Here is a 16,158-nt window from a genome sequence, read left to right as displayed (position 1 = left end):
CCCCCTCATCTTACCTCCTTCCCTTCCCCACAGCACCTGTGTATATGTATATATGCTTGTACATATTTATTACTCTATTCATTTATTCATTTTACTTGTACATATCTATTCTATTTATTTTATTTGGTTAGTATGTTTGGTTTTGTTGTCTGTCTCCCCCTTTTAGACTGTGAGCCCACTGTTGGGTAGGGACCGTCTCTTTATGTTGCCAACTTGTACTTCCCAAGCGCTTAGTCCAGCGCTCTGCACACAGTAAGCGCTCAATAAATACGATTGATTGATTGAATGAATGAATGACTACACAACGGCAGAACGCTCAGCTCCGCCCCGCTCAGCGCTCCAACCCCTTGCGCCTGCGCACTGGAGCCCCCTCCACCCCCGGCTCTTGGCGGGGCCCCAGTTGTTCTCGCGAGACCACGTCGCCTGGTTCTCGCGAGAGCGCAATTCAAACCGCCGTGGCGCTGCCGGGGGCGACTGCCCGCGGCGGGCGGGGTGGAGGCGCCCGGATCGCCGCCCACAGGCAGGTAGGAGGAACTGCAGCTGGTTGGGGGCTGGGGCGGGCGGCGAACGTGTCTCTTAGAGTGCTGTAGTGGGCTCTCCCAATCGCTCAGTACAGTGCTCCGCACACAGTAAGCGCTCAATCAATGCGATTGAATGAATGAATGGTGGTGGGCGGTGAACGTGTCTGTTGTATTACTGTAGTGGGCTCTCCCAAGCGCTTAGTACAGTGCTCTGCACACAGTAAGCGCTCAGTCAATACGAATGAATGAATAGTGGTGGTGGTGGTGGTGGTGGGCGGTGAACGTGTCTGTTGTATTCCTGTAGTGGGCCCTCCCAACCGCTTAGTCCAGTGCTCCGCACACAGTAGGTGCTCAATCAATACGATTGATTGAATGAATGAATGGTGGTGGTGGGCGGTAAACGTGTCTGTTGTATTACTGTAGTGGGCCCTCCCAACCGCTTAGTCCAGTGCTCTGCACACAGTAAGCGCTCAATCAGTACGATTGAATGAATGAATAGTGGTGGTGGTGGGCGGTGAACGTGTCTGTTGTATTACTGTCGTGGGCCCTCCCAACCGCTTAGTCCAGTGCTCTGCACACAGTAGGTGCTCAATCAATACGATTGAATGAATGAATAGTGGTGGTGGTGGGCGGTGAACGTGTCTGTTGTACTACTGTAGTGGGCCCTCCCAACCGCTTAGTCCAGTGCTCTGCACACAGTAAGCGCTTAGTCAATACGATTGAATGAATTAATTAATGGTGGTGGTGGTGGGCGGTGAATGTGTCTGTTGTACTACTGTAGTGGGCCCTCCCAACCGCTTAGTCCAGTGCTCCGCACACAGTAAGCGCTCAATCAACACGATTGAATTAATGAATGAATAGTGGTGGTGGTGGTGGGCGGTGAATGTGTCTGTTGTATTACCGTAGTGGGCCCTCCCAACCGCTTAGTCCAGCAGTAGGTGCTCAATCAATACGATTGAATGAATGAATAGTGGTGGTGGTGGGCGGTGAACGTGTCTGTTGTATTACTGTAGTGGGCCCTCCCAACCGCTTAGTCCAGTGCTCTGCACACAGTAAGCGCTCAATCAGTACGATTGAATGAATGAATGGTGGTGGTGGTGGGCGGTGAACGTGTCTGTGTTATTACTGTAATGGACTCTCCCAACCGCTTAGTCCAGTGCTCTGCACACAGTAAGCGCTCAATCAATACGATTGAATGAATGGTGGTGGTGGTGGGCGGTGAACGTGTCTGTTGTATTACTGTAGTGTGCTCTCCCAACCGCTTAGTCCAGTGCTCCGCACACAGTAGGTGCTCAATCAATACGATTGAATGAATGAATAGTGGTGGTGGTGGTGGGCGGTGAACGTGTCTGTTGTATTACTGTAGTGGGCCCTCCCAATCGCTTATTCCAGTGCTCTGCACACAGTAAGCGCTCAATCAGTACGATTGAATGAATGAATGAATAGTGGTGGTGGTGGGCGGTGAACGTGTCTGTTGTATTACTGTAGTGGGCCCTCCCAACCGCTTAGTCCAGTGCTCTGCACACAGTAAGCGCTCAATCAGTACGATTGAATGAATGAATGGTGGTGGTGGTGGGCGGTGAACGTGTCTGTGTTATTACTGTAATGGACTCTCCCAACCGCTTAGTCCAGTGCTCTGCACACAGTAAGCGCTCAATCAATACGATTGAATGAATGGTGGTGGTGGTGGGCGGTGAACGTGTCTGTTGTATTACTGTAGTGGGCTCTCCCAACCGCTTAGTCCAGTGCTCTGCACACAGTAAGCGCTCAATCAATACGATTGAATGAATGAATGGTGGTGGGCGGTGAACGTGTCTGTTGTATTACTGTGGTGTGCTCTCCCAAGCGCTTAGTCCAGTGCTCTGCACACAGTAAGCGCTCAATCCATACGATTGAATGAATGAATGAATAGTGGTGGTGGTGGGCGGTGAACGTGTCTGTTGTATTACTGTAGTGGGCCCTCCCAACCGCTTAGTCCAGTGCTCTGCACACAGTAAGCGCTCAATCAATACGATTGAATGAATAGTGGTGGTGGTGGGCGGTGAACGTGTCTGTTGTATTACCGTGGTGTGCTCTCCCAAGCGCTTAGTCCAGTGCTCTGCACACAGTAAGCGCTCAATCAATACGATTGAATGAATGGTGGTGGTGGTGGTGGGCGGTGAACGTGTCTGTTGTATTACTGTAGTGGGCCCTCCCAACCGCTTAGTCCAGTGCTCCGCACACAGTAAGCGCTCAATCAATACGATTGAATGAATCATCATCATCATCAATCGTATTGAGCGCTTACTCTGTGCAGAGCACTGGACTAAGCGCTTGGGAAGTACGAATTGGCAACATATAGAGACAGTCCCTACCCAACAGTGGGCTCACAGTCACAGTCTAAAATGAATGAGTGAATGGTGGTGGTGGGAGGGGCGGTGAACGTGTCTGTTGTAGTGGGCTCTCCCAATCGCTTAGTCCAGTGCTCTGCATGCAGTAAGCGCTCAATCAATACGATTGAATGAATGAATGAATAGTGGTGGTGGTGGGCGGTGAACGTGTCTGTTGTATTACCGTAGTGGGCCCTCCCAACCGCTTAGTCCAGTGCTCCGCACACAGTAAGCGCTCAATCAGTACGATTGAATGAATGAATGAATAGTGGTGGTGGTGGGCGGTGAACTTGTCTGTTTTATTACTGTAGTGGGCTATCCCAGCCACTTAGTCCAGTGCTCTGCACACAGTAAGCGCTCAATCAATACGATTGAATGAATGGTGGTGGTGGGCGGTGAATGTATCTGTTATATTACTGTAGTAGGCTCTCCCAACCGCTTAGTCCAGTGCTCTGTACACAGTAAGCGCTCACTACGATCGGTGGTGGTGGTGGGCCGCGGACGTGTCGGTTATACTACTGTAGTGGGCTCTCCCAACCGCTTAGTACAGTGCTCTGCACACAGTAATCTCTCAGTAAATACGATTGAATGAATGGTGGTGGTGGGCGGTGAACGTGTCTGTTTTATTGCTGTAGTGGGCTCTCCCAGCCGCTTGGTACAGTGCCCCCCACACAGTAGGCGCTCAATAAATGTGAATGAATGGTGGTGGTGGGCGGCGAACCTGTCTGTTATAGTGCTGTAGTGGACTCTCCCAAGCGCTTAGTCCAGTGCTCCGCACACAGTAAGCGCTCAAATACGATTGAATGAATAAAGGGGAGGACTTAGATCTCCGCATCGGGGAAAGGAGGGCGGGGCGGGGGGCTCCTGAGACTGTGAGCCCAACTGTTGGGTAGGGACTGTCTCTATATGTTGCCAACTTGTACTTCCCAAGCGCTTAGTACAGTGCTCTGCACACAGTAAGCGCTCAATAAATACGATTGATTGATTGATTGGGCGAGGGAGGGAGGGAGGAGGTCCGGGGGCAAGGAGGAGGAGAAACAGCTCTGCCACGGACTGGTTGGGCTGGGCAAGTGGGCCGCAAGGATATAACATGTGTAAGGATTGGTTTTTTACATATATATATATATGTGTATATATATATATGTATATATATACGTGTATATATATAAATAAACAACATGTTATTTATATATGTAAAATATCATGATTATTATGTTACCTGTTATTGTACTCTCCCAAGCGCCTAGTCCAGGGCTCTGCACACAATAAACGCCCAGTAAATAGGATTGAATGAATGAATGAGGTCTGGGTCAGGTGCGGGCGTTGCTAAAGCCTACAGGACTCTAAAAAGGAGGACTCGTTGAACTGGGGAAGGGGGAAGGGGGGTCCTGGAAATGGGGAAGGAGTGGGGCGTGCAAAAGGGATTCTAGGAATAATAATAATAATGATGGTATTTGTTATGTGCTTACTATGTTCCAGTCATTCATTCAATCCTGTTGAGCGCTTACTGTGTGTAGAGCACTGTACTGAGCACCTGGAAAATGCAATACAGCACTGGTACTACGCGCTGGGGTGGATACAAGCAAATCGGGTTGGAAGCAGTCCCTGTCCCATGTGGGGCTCACAGTCTCAATCCCTATTTTCCAGAAGAGGAAACTGAGGCCCAGAGAAGTGAAGTGACTTGCCCAAGGTCATACAGCAGACATGATGGAGCTGGGAAGGAAAGGGGGCCCGGGAGAGAGGAGCAGGGGGAATGGTGCGGGGCTGGCCAATGGGAGTCTGAGCCGAATTGTAATCTCCCAAGTGCTTAGCACAGTGCCCTGCACATAGTAAGCGTTCAGTAAGTATGATGATGATGGCCACCTTGGGGCACGCAAGTTTCAGGCTAAGTGACTTGGAGGCTTTTAGGTGCCCACCCTCAATCTTTTACCGCAAGATCTTCCTGGAGGCTGAAGGGCTCTGCTCGGACAAAATTCTAGTTGGTCTTGCTGCCAGGCAGCACTGTGCCACGAGACTTGTACTGTTTTTTAATGTAGAATAGTAGCAACAAACCTGAAAGCAGAAGGACAAATGGAATGGAGAAGAAAGATTTTCAGAGACATCAAGAAACTGTTTTAAAGTAAAGGTTGCCATGAATTTCTCTTGTAACAGGGAATGAAATCAGCCTGAAGAAGAAATCATCTCAAGGTGAGTTAAACCTTTTCTTTAGAACATGGATTAGATCTTAAAAATGTAGACGGGGAACAATTGAATTTGCAGGAAATTGCTCACGTCATTCATAAGAAGCGAGGTTAATTTGGGAACAGCCAAATCACTGCTTAGGATTCTTAAAGAGCTGATTCAATCCCCCGTCTAAATTATGAATCTAGGAACTTAATGATAAATGTGAGCAAGAACGTAAATTTCCTGGGATTAAAAACCATTCTCCAAGCATGATCTTAGGTGGTTCTAAACTTTTTGGATTGTTTATCTTTTTCCCTTCAATTGCTATGTTCTTAATTGTATTGTTTCATTCAAAGTCTAGGGAAACTTCATCAGGCTTGAATTAGCCTTACAGTATTGAGAAGCCATTTAGGGCCTCACACAGTTAAATCTACATAGCTTTTGTGCATAAATAATTGGTCATTTAAATTGCTGTTACATTCAAGGCATTGATGTGAACACTTTTATAGATTAGGAGATATGACTTTAAAGCTTTCAATTGAAAATGAATTTCAATTTATGCTGACTTTTACATGAATGCAAACTCTGTTTTCATATAGTTTTTGCAGGAAGTTCAAGCAGCTAAGAAAATGGAGTCAGAAATAGTTTTGAGTCTTCGTCGCCAGCTCAAAGAGGCTGAAGAGGAGCGAAGGAAAGCAGCTCAGTATGGTTTACAACTAGTGGAAAGCCAAAGTGAGATGCAAAACCAGTTGGAAAAAATGCAGAAAGAAATCACAGCCACAACGGAGGTAACTTTTGCAGATTAGAAAAGCACAGTTGTGGGGAAAATTTTTACTATGGAGATTATTTTCAGTGGTGAATTTCATCAGCCGTGGCATGTTTAATACTCCTTCATTTGACCACACAGTTATGTAAACTTTTTAGATCATTTAATGTAACTCTGAAAATTACATTTCTAAACTACTTTGCTTCTCAAGGCGCTGATTTAATGCAGAGGTTTAAGGAATTGTAGTTTCAAAGAGTAGATTTTCCCTTTTCAGCCTCCATCCCCCCACTCCTATCTGCTAACCCCACATTTCCAGTTCTGCTACAACATATGTCTTGCTTATTATACAACTTGGGTGGGATATGATGGAAGAATTAGGGAATGTCAGTGGTATTTCTTGAGTGCTTACTATGTGCAGAGCATTGTACTAAGCCCAAGTGTTCTTCTTAGAATACAAGTCCGATTCTGATATAACTGATAAAATGCTGGAGAAGCAGCATGGCTCAGTGGAAAGAGCACGGGCTTTGGAGTCAGAGGTCGTGGGTTCGAAACCTGTCTCCGCCAACTGTCAGCTGTGTGACTTTCAGCAAGTCACTTATCTTCTCTGAGCCTCAGTTCCCTCATCTGTAAAATGGGGATTAAAACCGTGAGCCCCCCGTGGGACAACCTGATCACCTTGTAACCTCCCCAGTGCTTAGAACAGTGCTTTGCACATAGTAAGTGCTTAACAAATACCATCGTTATTATTATTATTATATAACATGATTCACAAGTTAGAAGCAGGTGGGTACCTATGCTTGGTGTCAAATTCATAACTCTAATCTGTTTCAGGATTATGAACAACAAAAGTATTCCCTTCAAAGAGAAGTTGAACTCAAGAATCGAATGTTGGAAAGTTTGGGCTCTGAATTTGAATCAGTTAAACAACAACAGAAATTGCAGTTGGATAAATTGCAAGAACAACTGAAAAGAAATTATGCGCAAGAAGTGAATGAACTTAAAGATAAGGTTTGGAATGTTTTTCAGTGAAAAATTTAATTATGTATTTAGGTTCAGAAATGACACTCTTGACTGAGATTATCTGTATATGAGCAAATAATCTGGTGTCTGATTTATAACTCCCTCCACAGTGTATGAATATCAAACAGTCTGTCTTCTACTGCCTCCCATCCACTCATTACTATGCCCTATTGTGTATGAATGCCTTGTGGCCAGTTGGCAATTAGTTGGGAGCGTGCAATTCCTGGAGGTTTTTGAGGAGTGGGGAGTCATGTGCAGAACAGCGTTTTTGAAAAACGGCCTAGGCAGCTTAGTGAATAAAGTGTGGATTGGAAAGGGGAGAACCTGGAAGCCGGGAGACCAGGGAGTAGGCTGATGCAACAGTCAAGCAGAGATATTAATCATTCAGTGGTATTTATTGAGCACTTACTATGTGCAGAGCACTGTACTAAGTGCTTGGGAGATACGACAACTGCCTGGACTGGGATGGTGGTTGCTCAGATATGGAGGAAGGGAAGAAATGTTCCCATTCCCCAGCAAAGTCGGGGAAGAAAAACCAGCTGGATTTGGTAATAGACTGAAGGTGGAGGCTGTTTTTGAGAATATCAGTGGATTAATTATGTTTAGGGATGATCTCTTAGAGTAAATTAAATCTGGGAAAAACAAGAAAAACTAGAAAAACTTCATCACCACAACAAAAAATACCCAGCTGGCCTCCACAGTTAGAAAGATTGAACCTGGGAAACCAACATTAGCATCAGCATAGGGTATATGTGCGCCAGGGTGGCTGTTTGAGGGAGCAGAGTGGGGCCACTTAATATTGACCTATGGGGAGATTTGGAAGACTTGAGTCTAGTAATTGACTGCAAATCCACCACCCTCCTCCAATCACCCCACCCCTGCATCAGCTCTCTCTCTGGAACAAGGTGCACCCAGGTTCCTTCTCCTGCAGCCATCCTGCTTCAGACTGGATTACTTTGCCCACTGATGCCATATTTTCTGGATGAAGAATTGTCGCCCACTACCCTGATCATTGGTGGGCAAGAATATGGATGGAAGTGATCAATTTGAGAGTGAAGCAGTAGGGTGAAATATGTTAAAAGCCCCCACTCTGGGCAACAGCAACAGTTTAAAGACAAGACAGGAGTGGACTGTTGGGAGATAGCAACATAAAACAGATCAGTTAGCGTGCAACACCATAAAGAGGGGTTGCTTTCCATAGCAGAATCTTTGGGAAGGTGAGAGAAATTTTCAAGTGGCAGCAGGTGATATAAACTGCAAAATTATCTGTGTGGAGTGATATGTCTTTACGTTCACAAAGTGTAGAGTGGATTGGTGGATATACATCAATTTTTTTTTTTTAGCCTCCAGCCGATCTCCATGCTATTGCGGTCCTCATCAAACACAAGAGAGAGCTAGGTACAAAATGGAAGATTTACTACATACTGCTTACAAAGAGTATGGCCAGCCTTGGTTTTGCAGGAAACTCTAAATTACTCATCAGTTCATTCATTCTTAAATTTAAATTACACCCCTGCTCTATTGTCTCTGACTTTTGGGAGATTTGATGGTTATTTTTGCTATTTTTCTTTCAGTTGAGGGATTCAGGGAAATTTTGGTGCGAGCTGTCTTTCTCACTACAATTGAGAAAGTTAAGGAAATTGAATGAAATCATCATGTGAATTTGTTCTCATCTGCTTATTTGGAAAACATTTCTTCAGAGGCAACTTGGTGACTTACTACAATTGAGTCATTCTAAATATAAGATGTATTTTTTAGTTGGAGAAATTGAGAGCAGAATTGGATGAATCCAGGCTGAGTGAAAAACAACTGAAGCACAAAGTGGATCATCAGAAGGAATGCCTGGCTGCTAAATCAGAAGAATTGCACATGATGTCTGAGCGTGTTCATGAAACGATGTCTTCAGAAATGTTAAATCTTCAAGTGGAGCTTACTGAACTTGAGAGTGAAAAGGTAAATTGTTATTGTATTTGCCCAGACTTACTATGTGTCAAGCTCTTTTCTAAGCGCTGGGGTAGATATAAGTTAATCAGGTCAGACACAATTCCTGTTCCATGTGGGGCTTAAGGTCTAAGCAGGAGAAAAAGCAGGCATTGAATTTTCATTTTGCAAATGGGGAAACTGAGGGACAGAAGTAAAATGACTTTCCCATGGTCACACAGGAAGCAAGTAGGGGAGTAGAGAAGGACTAGAACCCAGGTCCGCTGACTCCAAGACCTATGCTCTTTCCACGAGGCCACAATGCCAAAATTGAGTTCAAATTGTGGATTAGGCAATATTAGATATTACATCCTTCTTTGGATTTTTAACAGACTTAGAGTTGCAATGTAGAGGAGGCATGCTGTGGAAGTTTTTCAGGTATTTGTATGTGAAATGGCACTTGAAGAAACTACCAAAATATGCATTCTTTTTGAAATTATATTCTAACTGGTACATTAACTAGAACTGTTTATTATAGATAAAATATAGTGGACCATTTTCCACAATTGAGTCTCTAAACTGTAAGCTCATTGTGGGCAGGGATCAAGTCTGCTCGTTCTGTTGTACTCTTCCAAGCACTTAGCACAGTTCTCTGCATGTAGTAAGTCTTCAGTAAATACCATTGATTGAGGAAAAGGCAATAAAGAAGAAGGCAGGAAGCAGAGTCCTCACCCCATACCCCAACCCATACTGTTCACACACTCTCACATATGCTACCCCCTGTCCTTTACATGTTTAACTCCTTCAATCAATGGTATTCATGGAGTACTGAGTGCAGAGCACTGCACAGAGTGCTTGGGAGATTACGGTAGAGTTGGAAGACTCAGTCCTTGCCTTCAGTGTCTCTCTTCCCCACTCCCATTCAGCCAAATGATCTGTTCCATGTGGGGAAGTGGCCAGAGCAACAGGAGAGTACAGTTAACCTTCCTATTCCTCCTCTGACAGCTCATTGCTCCAGGTGGAAAGGGTCCAAGCAGTACTGCTGAGGAGCTGCTTTCTTGGGTCAGCTGGGAGAACTCTATGCTGACCAGCCCTTACACTTAACCCATGGAGGGGGCAGTAGCCACTTGAGCTTGGAACAAGCAGCAGAAGAGAAGGTTCAAGTTCACCTCAGTTTCTCTTCTCACTTCCCAGCTTCAGTGACCCTCATCGGCTAAGAGCTGGACCCACCGAATTGAATTTTGGAGTCAGATATCTGGTAAAGTGTAGACAGAAAGAATAGAATCTGATTTGCTTCCATGGATTATATAGGACTCTTGTAAAACACTGAGACTAGGTTATCGAGAGGCACATGGCCTAGTGGAGAGCATGGCACTGGGAGTCGGAAGACTGGGGCTCTAACCCCACCTCTCTCATTGTTCTAATGTGTGACCTTAGGCAAGTCATTTAACCTCTCTTGGCCTCAGTTTTCTTATTTGTAGAATGGGGATAATATCTGCCACTCCCTACCTCCCAAGGATTTTGGTCCCCTTCTGTTCTCAATCTACACTCACTCCCTTGGTGACCTCATTCGCTCCCACGGCTTCAACTATCATCTCTACGCTGATGACACCCAGATCTACATCTCTGCCCCTGCTCTCTCCCCCTCCCTCCAGGCTCGCATCTCCTCCTGCCTTCAGGACATCTCCATCTGGATGTCCGCCCGCCACCTAAAGCTCAACATGTCGAAGACTGAGCTCCTTGTCTTCCCTCCCAAACCTTGTCCTCTCCCTGACTTTCCCATCTCTGTTGACGGCACTACCATCCTTCCCGTCTCACAAGCCCGCAACCTTGGTGTCATCCTCGACTCCGCTCTCTCATTCACCCCTCACATCCAAGCCGTCACCAAAACCTGCCGGTCTCAGCTCCGCAACATTGCCAAGATCCGCCCTTTCCTCTCCATCCAAACCGCTACCCTGCTAATTCAAGCTCTCATCCTATCCCGTCTGGACTACTGCACTAGCCTTCTCTCTGATCTCCCATCCTCGTGTCTCTCTCCACTTCAATCCATACTTCATGCTGCTGCCCGGATTATCTTTGTCCAGAAACGCTCTGGACATATTACTCCCCTCCTCAAAAACCTCCAATGGCTACCGATCAATCTGCGCATCAAGCAGAAACTCCTCACCCTGGGCTTCAAGGCTCTCCATCACCTCGCCCCCTCCTACCTCACCTCCCTTCTCTCCTTCTACTGCCCAGCCCGCACCCTCCGCTCCTCCACCACTAATCTCCTCACTGTACCTGGCTCTCGCCTGTCCCGCCATCGACCCCCGGCCCACGTCATCCCCCGGGCCTGGAATGCCCTCCCTCTGCCCATCCGCCAAGCTAGCTCTCTTCCTCCCTTCAAGGCCCTGCTGAGAGCTCACCTCCTCCAGGAGGCCTTCCCAGACTGAGCCCCTTCTTTCCTCTCCCCCTCGTCCCCCTCTCCATCCTCCCGTCTTACCTCCTTCCCTTCCCCACAGCACCTGTATATATGTATATATGGTTGTACATATTTATTACTCTATTTATCTATTTATTTATTTATTTTACTTGTACATTTCTATCCTACTTATTTTATTTTGTTGGTATGTTTGGTTCTGTTCTCTGTCTCCCCCTTTTAGACTGTGAGCCCACTGTTGGGTAGGGACTGTCTCTATGTGATGCCAATTTGTACTTCCCAAGCGCTTAGTACAGTGCTCTGCACATAGTAAGCGCTCAATAAATACGATTGATTGATTGATTGATTGATCACTGATGAGAAAACAGTTTGGGAAAAAAAATGCTATATGAAAACAAGGCAGTAATAATAAATCCTGCATCATCTTAACAATGTGGCATTTAGGTGCCTTTAAAGAAGACTTCTGTCCCCCTTTTTTTTTTAAGGCTGCTCTGGAGGAGAAAGTGAATGAACTGAACTACAGACAAGAGCAATTAGCACTTACTAATTTTAACTTACAACATCAGATTGAACGCCTTCAAGGGGAAAAAGAAGAGAGAGAAAAGGAAGTTGTTTCTTACTGTAATGCATTAGAGGTACGGGACTTCATATTCATAGAAGTATTCATAGAGACAGTATTCATAGAGCTCTAGCATTGCCGGATCATTGAGTTTAGGAAAAATTGGTCATTTTACTCTGACTTAGAAAGTTCAGTTTGCTCATTCATTCAGTTGTATTTGTTCATTCATTCATTCATTCAATCGTATTGAGTGCTTACTGTGTGCAGAGCACTGTACTAAGCGCTTGTTGAGCGCTTACTGTGTGCAGAGCACTATACTAAGTGCTTGGAAAGTACAATTCGGCAACAGATATAGAAGTTTTTAAGCATCCTCTTTTAAAAGGATTTTCCTTTTTTAAAAGTTAGCTGGTTTTAGAGGTGTAGCCTCTGGCCATCTTCATGAAGGTGGTAAACTAATTTAATGTGTTAACATGCATATCGATCAATCAGTGGTGTTTACTGAGCAATTATTGGGTGCAGAGCACTATGCTAAATGCTAGGGGAAAATATAACAGGTGGTAGACACCATCCCTACCCTCAAGGAGTTTATAATCTAGGGGGAGACAGACATTAAAATATAAATAGGGCAAATAAGGATAGTTAGGGAGTAAGGACAGTTATGTAAGTGTAATGGGGGTGATTTATAGTGCCTAAGGGGTACACAGTGAAGTATGATGGGAGTGCAAATAGGGGAAACGAGGACTTGGTCAAGGAAATACAGGACTTTCCTTCCTGATATTTGTTTTTTCTTTTGTAAAATACAGAAAGCTCGTGAATCAAACCAAGATCTTCAAGTTCAGTTGGATCATGCACTGCAGCAGTCCTTGGACCCCAACAGTAAAGGCAACTCTTTGTTTGCAGAGGTATTCCAGCCATAACACCATTTTAATCATTTTTCCTCAAGATTAAATGATTACCAATCTACGGTATTTGAGTGCCCTTCTATGTACAGATAGTACATTTCAACAGAAGGGGTAAACGTTCCCTTCCCACAAGGAGCTTACAGTATAAGGGGGAGTCATAGTAAAATAAATTACAGATCTGAACATAAGTGCCATGGGGCTGATCCAAGTGCATGGGTGACGCAGAAGGTAGAGGGAGTAATTTTTATGGATTTGTCATTAATTTGATGTAGAGGGAGTAATTTTTATGGATTTGTCATTAATTTAACTTTTCGTCACAAATCCTAAAGCCATTTTTATAAACAAGGACTATGCCTGTTGGGAATTACTTTAGTTGTTTCTATTGGAACTGCATCAGAGACATTGGTGGTTTGACACTTTGTGCCGCTCATGGAAATTTCGATGGAGCTGGCCTTGGGATATAAGGTGATCACTACTCTTCAACCTTTCTGCTTTGTAATCTAGGTAATATTTTGAAGTTTTATAGTATTTTTGTTTCTTAGGTGGAAGATCGGAGGGCAGCAATGGAACGTGAATTGATCAATGTTAAAGTGAAATATCAGTCACTTCAAAAACAACATGCATTTATTAGAGAACAGTTGCAAAGAATGAAGGTATGGATTTTTGTAGCCTTTCAGGATTTCCTTGAAGAGAAGAGATGTCCCTAGTACTTCAGACACCCCAGTACTTCCGGGAATGCTACTTTGGAGTTTGTAAAAGTTATTTTCATATCTAAACAAGAAATTAGTTGATATATTTGTAATTGATATTTGATAGCTCATCTCAAGTCACTGAAAAAAACTGAACAAGGATTTATTTGAAGGCTTTTACTATGTGCAGTTCTGTATGAAGTGCTTGGGAGAATACAAATACGACAGAATGGGCAGACTTAGGGTTTTGGAGGGAGACAGTGTTTATCCTTAAGCCTTTTTTTCCTCTGGGCTTTTTATTTTAAAAAAATGCAATCTTGTTCTTTTACATTATGCACAGTAGTACCCCCGCAAAAGAAACCCAAAGCAAAACCCCAAAATTTTATCATATGTTTGAATAAAAAATTGTATTTTTCCTCTGTATATGAGCATAAATAATATTTGTTTGAGATGTTTTACTTATACTGTTTCATCTTTCTAGTTGCAAATGGCCACATTACTGCAGATGAGAGGGTCACAAGCTGAATTTGAGCAACTTGAGCGCTTGCAGGCTATGCTTGAACAAAAAAATGGTGAAATAAAGAACCTTTTAACAAAAGTGGGGCAGTTGGAGAAATTTAAGGTTTGTACAGTATACTGTGAAGAATAACAATCTTTTTAAAAGGTTAAAACATTTTGGCCCAAACCTTTTAACATTAACATGAACCAACTCAGAAAAGGAGTATTTCTGAATCAGTGTAAGGCCTCAAGTAAAATACTTTCTTATTTATTATAGTCATTAAGACCTTTGTTCAGGGCCTTTGTTTCTCCTTTACCCTCTAGACCATTTTATCCTAGTTTATGAACAAGGAAAAGAATGGCCAATAGAATTTTTCTATCAAATTATTAAGTCCATTTGTAACAGAACTTTTTGTCAGCTTAATTTTTTGAATATTTTAAAGCCAGAACCTTGGTTGTTTTCATGTAGAACCTGTATGAGAATATGGAATCTAAACCTTCTGGGAGCAGTTCCAACCCTGTACCTCTTGAAGATGATACCTACTATACAGATTTACTTCAGATGAAGCTTGACACGTCCAAGTAAGAGTTTGGGCTGGCTGAACTAGGACAATGCTCAGAATTTTTCTGGAAAGATTTTTTTAAATGAAAAAATTTATATTGGTATTTTTATTTTTAAAATTGTACAAAAGTTATTTGATGTAAGATATTCTAAAATTATAGTGAAATTACCTTTTAGTGTGTCCCATTTTTCAAGGGTAGACTATGAGATAAATCTTCCTACATATATCTTTGCTAGAATAATGGATATAGAAAAGAGGTGCTCTGTCAGGTGGCTCTCTTAATATGTGGAAATCTAAAGATATAGCCATAATCTGTTCCACAAAATGTGGATGTGTCTCAAACAGCTGTATTGTGTTCTATGTTTCCATTTAGACATGTGTTATAATTTGGAATCCATTCCAGAACCTCTGGAAAAGTAATGTGAAATTCCATTTCGTGCAGTAATTTCTAACATTAAACATGGATTTCATTTATGCTCCATTATTCTACATTACCTAAGTAGAGAACTATAATTAGATTAGCAGACTTTGTAGAAAGCCATAGAAGAAGAGGGTTACTTTGACTGTGGTCATGGTTTTTCAATTTAAGTGAAAAATGTGTCCATTTTAGGTTGAAGAAAATCTTCTTTTCTTCAAAAAGTGCTTTCTTCTGAACAACTCTGCACACCTTTGAATTCCTGTCTATAAGGGTTGTCGCTCATCACTTTTAAAAGTTCAACTGCTTTCCTAAAAATTGACACAAGACTTTAATCCAAAAATCTTTGAGTAGATTTAAAATGAAGAAATGTAATGCAAGCTTTGCAGTGTAAGATGTTTTTGTTAGGTGACTACATTTATATCAACATTTAAGCACATGAAAAAGTAATTTAACCTTAACATAAATGTGCAAATCATTAAACTGTTCTCACACTCTTCCTGTAGCAAAGAGATTGAAAAGATTCGGGATGAGCTGTCTTTACAACGCATGAAGGCTCTTTATGAAAGCCAACGAGTTCTGGAAGTTGAGCGAAAACTTTTTTCCAATGAAAGGCACCTCCAACTTTGTCAGAGTGAAAACATGAGCCTACGCGTTAAGGTGGATGAATTAAAAATGAAATATGAACCTGAAGGTATGTATGCTTGCCATTTTAAAAGAAGAAAATATAGATTGAAAAATAAGTATTTTCCACTTCAGCTGCAAGCATATCTATGCAGGCTATTAGAGGGACTAGGTACCGTGCAATTCTAAACTTGTGCGAAAGAAAGCTGTTTGCTTAAGATTTGGAAATTATATTAAAGTATAATTTTTCTCCCTCAGTGGGGTGGAAATATTTCCAGAGCTGCTGTGTAAGAGCGTGATTTGGAACTGTATGGGCAGAGACAGACCAGGGATAACTGTAACTTGTTTGCCCTGTGGAGTTTGAGGCTGGGTGAGGCCAAACTTGTTCAGGTTCTGACGATTGGGGTATGCCTCCTCCCCCATCTACAGGCAATTGGAGCTATGAGGCTTCAGGGTGGCAGCCTGGGTACTACCGTTAACGTTGGAAGCTTTGCACATGCTACACAACTCCTAGCAGCCAAAGGGGTGAGTGACCACAAGTGGTGGCCCTCCTTAGGAGCAGCAAGGCCTAGTCAAGAGCCTGGGAGTCAGAGGACCTGGATTCTAATCCTGGGTCTCTCAGTTGCTTGCTGTGGGACCTTGGGAAAGTCACTTCACTTTTCTGTGCCTCAGTTTCCTCAACTGTAAAAGGGGATTAAATACCTGTTCTCCTTCCTACTTAGCCTGTGGG

General features: G+C 43.5%; 1 protein-coding gene across 1 annotated transcript in view; it reads left to right on the top strand.

The window, feature by feature from the left end:
• The first annotated feature begins 559 nt into the window (after positions 1-559).
• The window catches only part of LOC119949834 (dedicator of cytokinesis protein 2-like), a 381,064-nt gene continuing 365,465 nt past the window's right edge, over positions 560-16,158 (top strand). Inside the window, exons 1-11 of the mRNA XM_038771675.1 lie at positions 560-629; positions 4,927-5,077; positions 5,653-5,841; positions 6,651-6,827; positions 8,598-8,792; positions 11,664-11,813; positions 12,541-12,639; positions 13,182-13,292; positions 13,810-13,950; positions 14,296-14,408; positions 15,311-15,498. Of these exons, the coding sequence (XP_038627603.1) occupies positions 5,683-5,841; positions 6,651-6,827; positions 8,598-8,792; positions 11,664-11,813; positions 12,541-12,639; positions 13,182-13,292; positions 13,810-13,950; positions 14,296-14,408; positions 15,311-15,498 (1,333 nt within the window). The 5' untranslated portion in view covers positions 560-629; positions 4,927-5,077; positions 5,653-5,682. The remainder of the gene's footprint in view (positions 630-4,926; positions 5,078-5,652; positions 5,842-6,650; positions 6,828-8,597; positions 8,793-11,663; positions 11,814-12,540; positions 12,640-13,181; positions 13,293-13,809; positions 13,951-14,295; positions 14,409-15,310; positions 15,499-16,158) is intronic.

Source organism: Tachyglossus aculeatus, chromosome X1 (assembly GCF_015852505.1).
Source record: "Tachyglossus aculeatus isolate mTacAcu1 chromosome X1, mTacAcu1.pri, whole genome shotgun sequence".
NCBI classification, from domain to species: Eukaryota; Metazoa; Chordata; class Mammalia; order Monotremata; family Tachyglossidae; genus Tachyglossus; species Tachyglossus aculeatus.
This window is presented reverse-complemented; position numbering and strand designations above follow the sequence as displayed.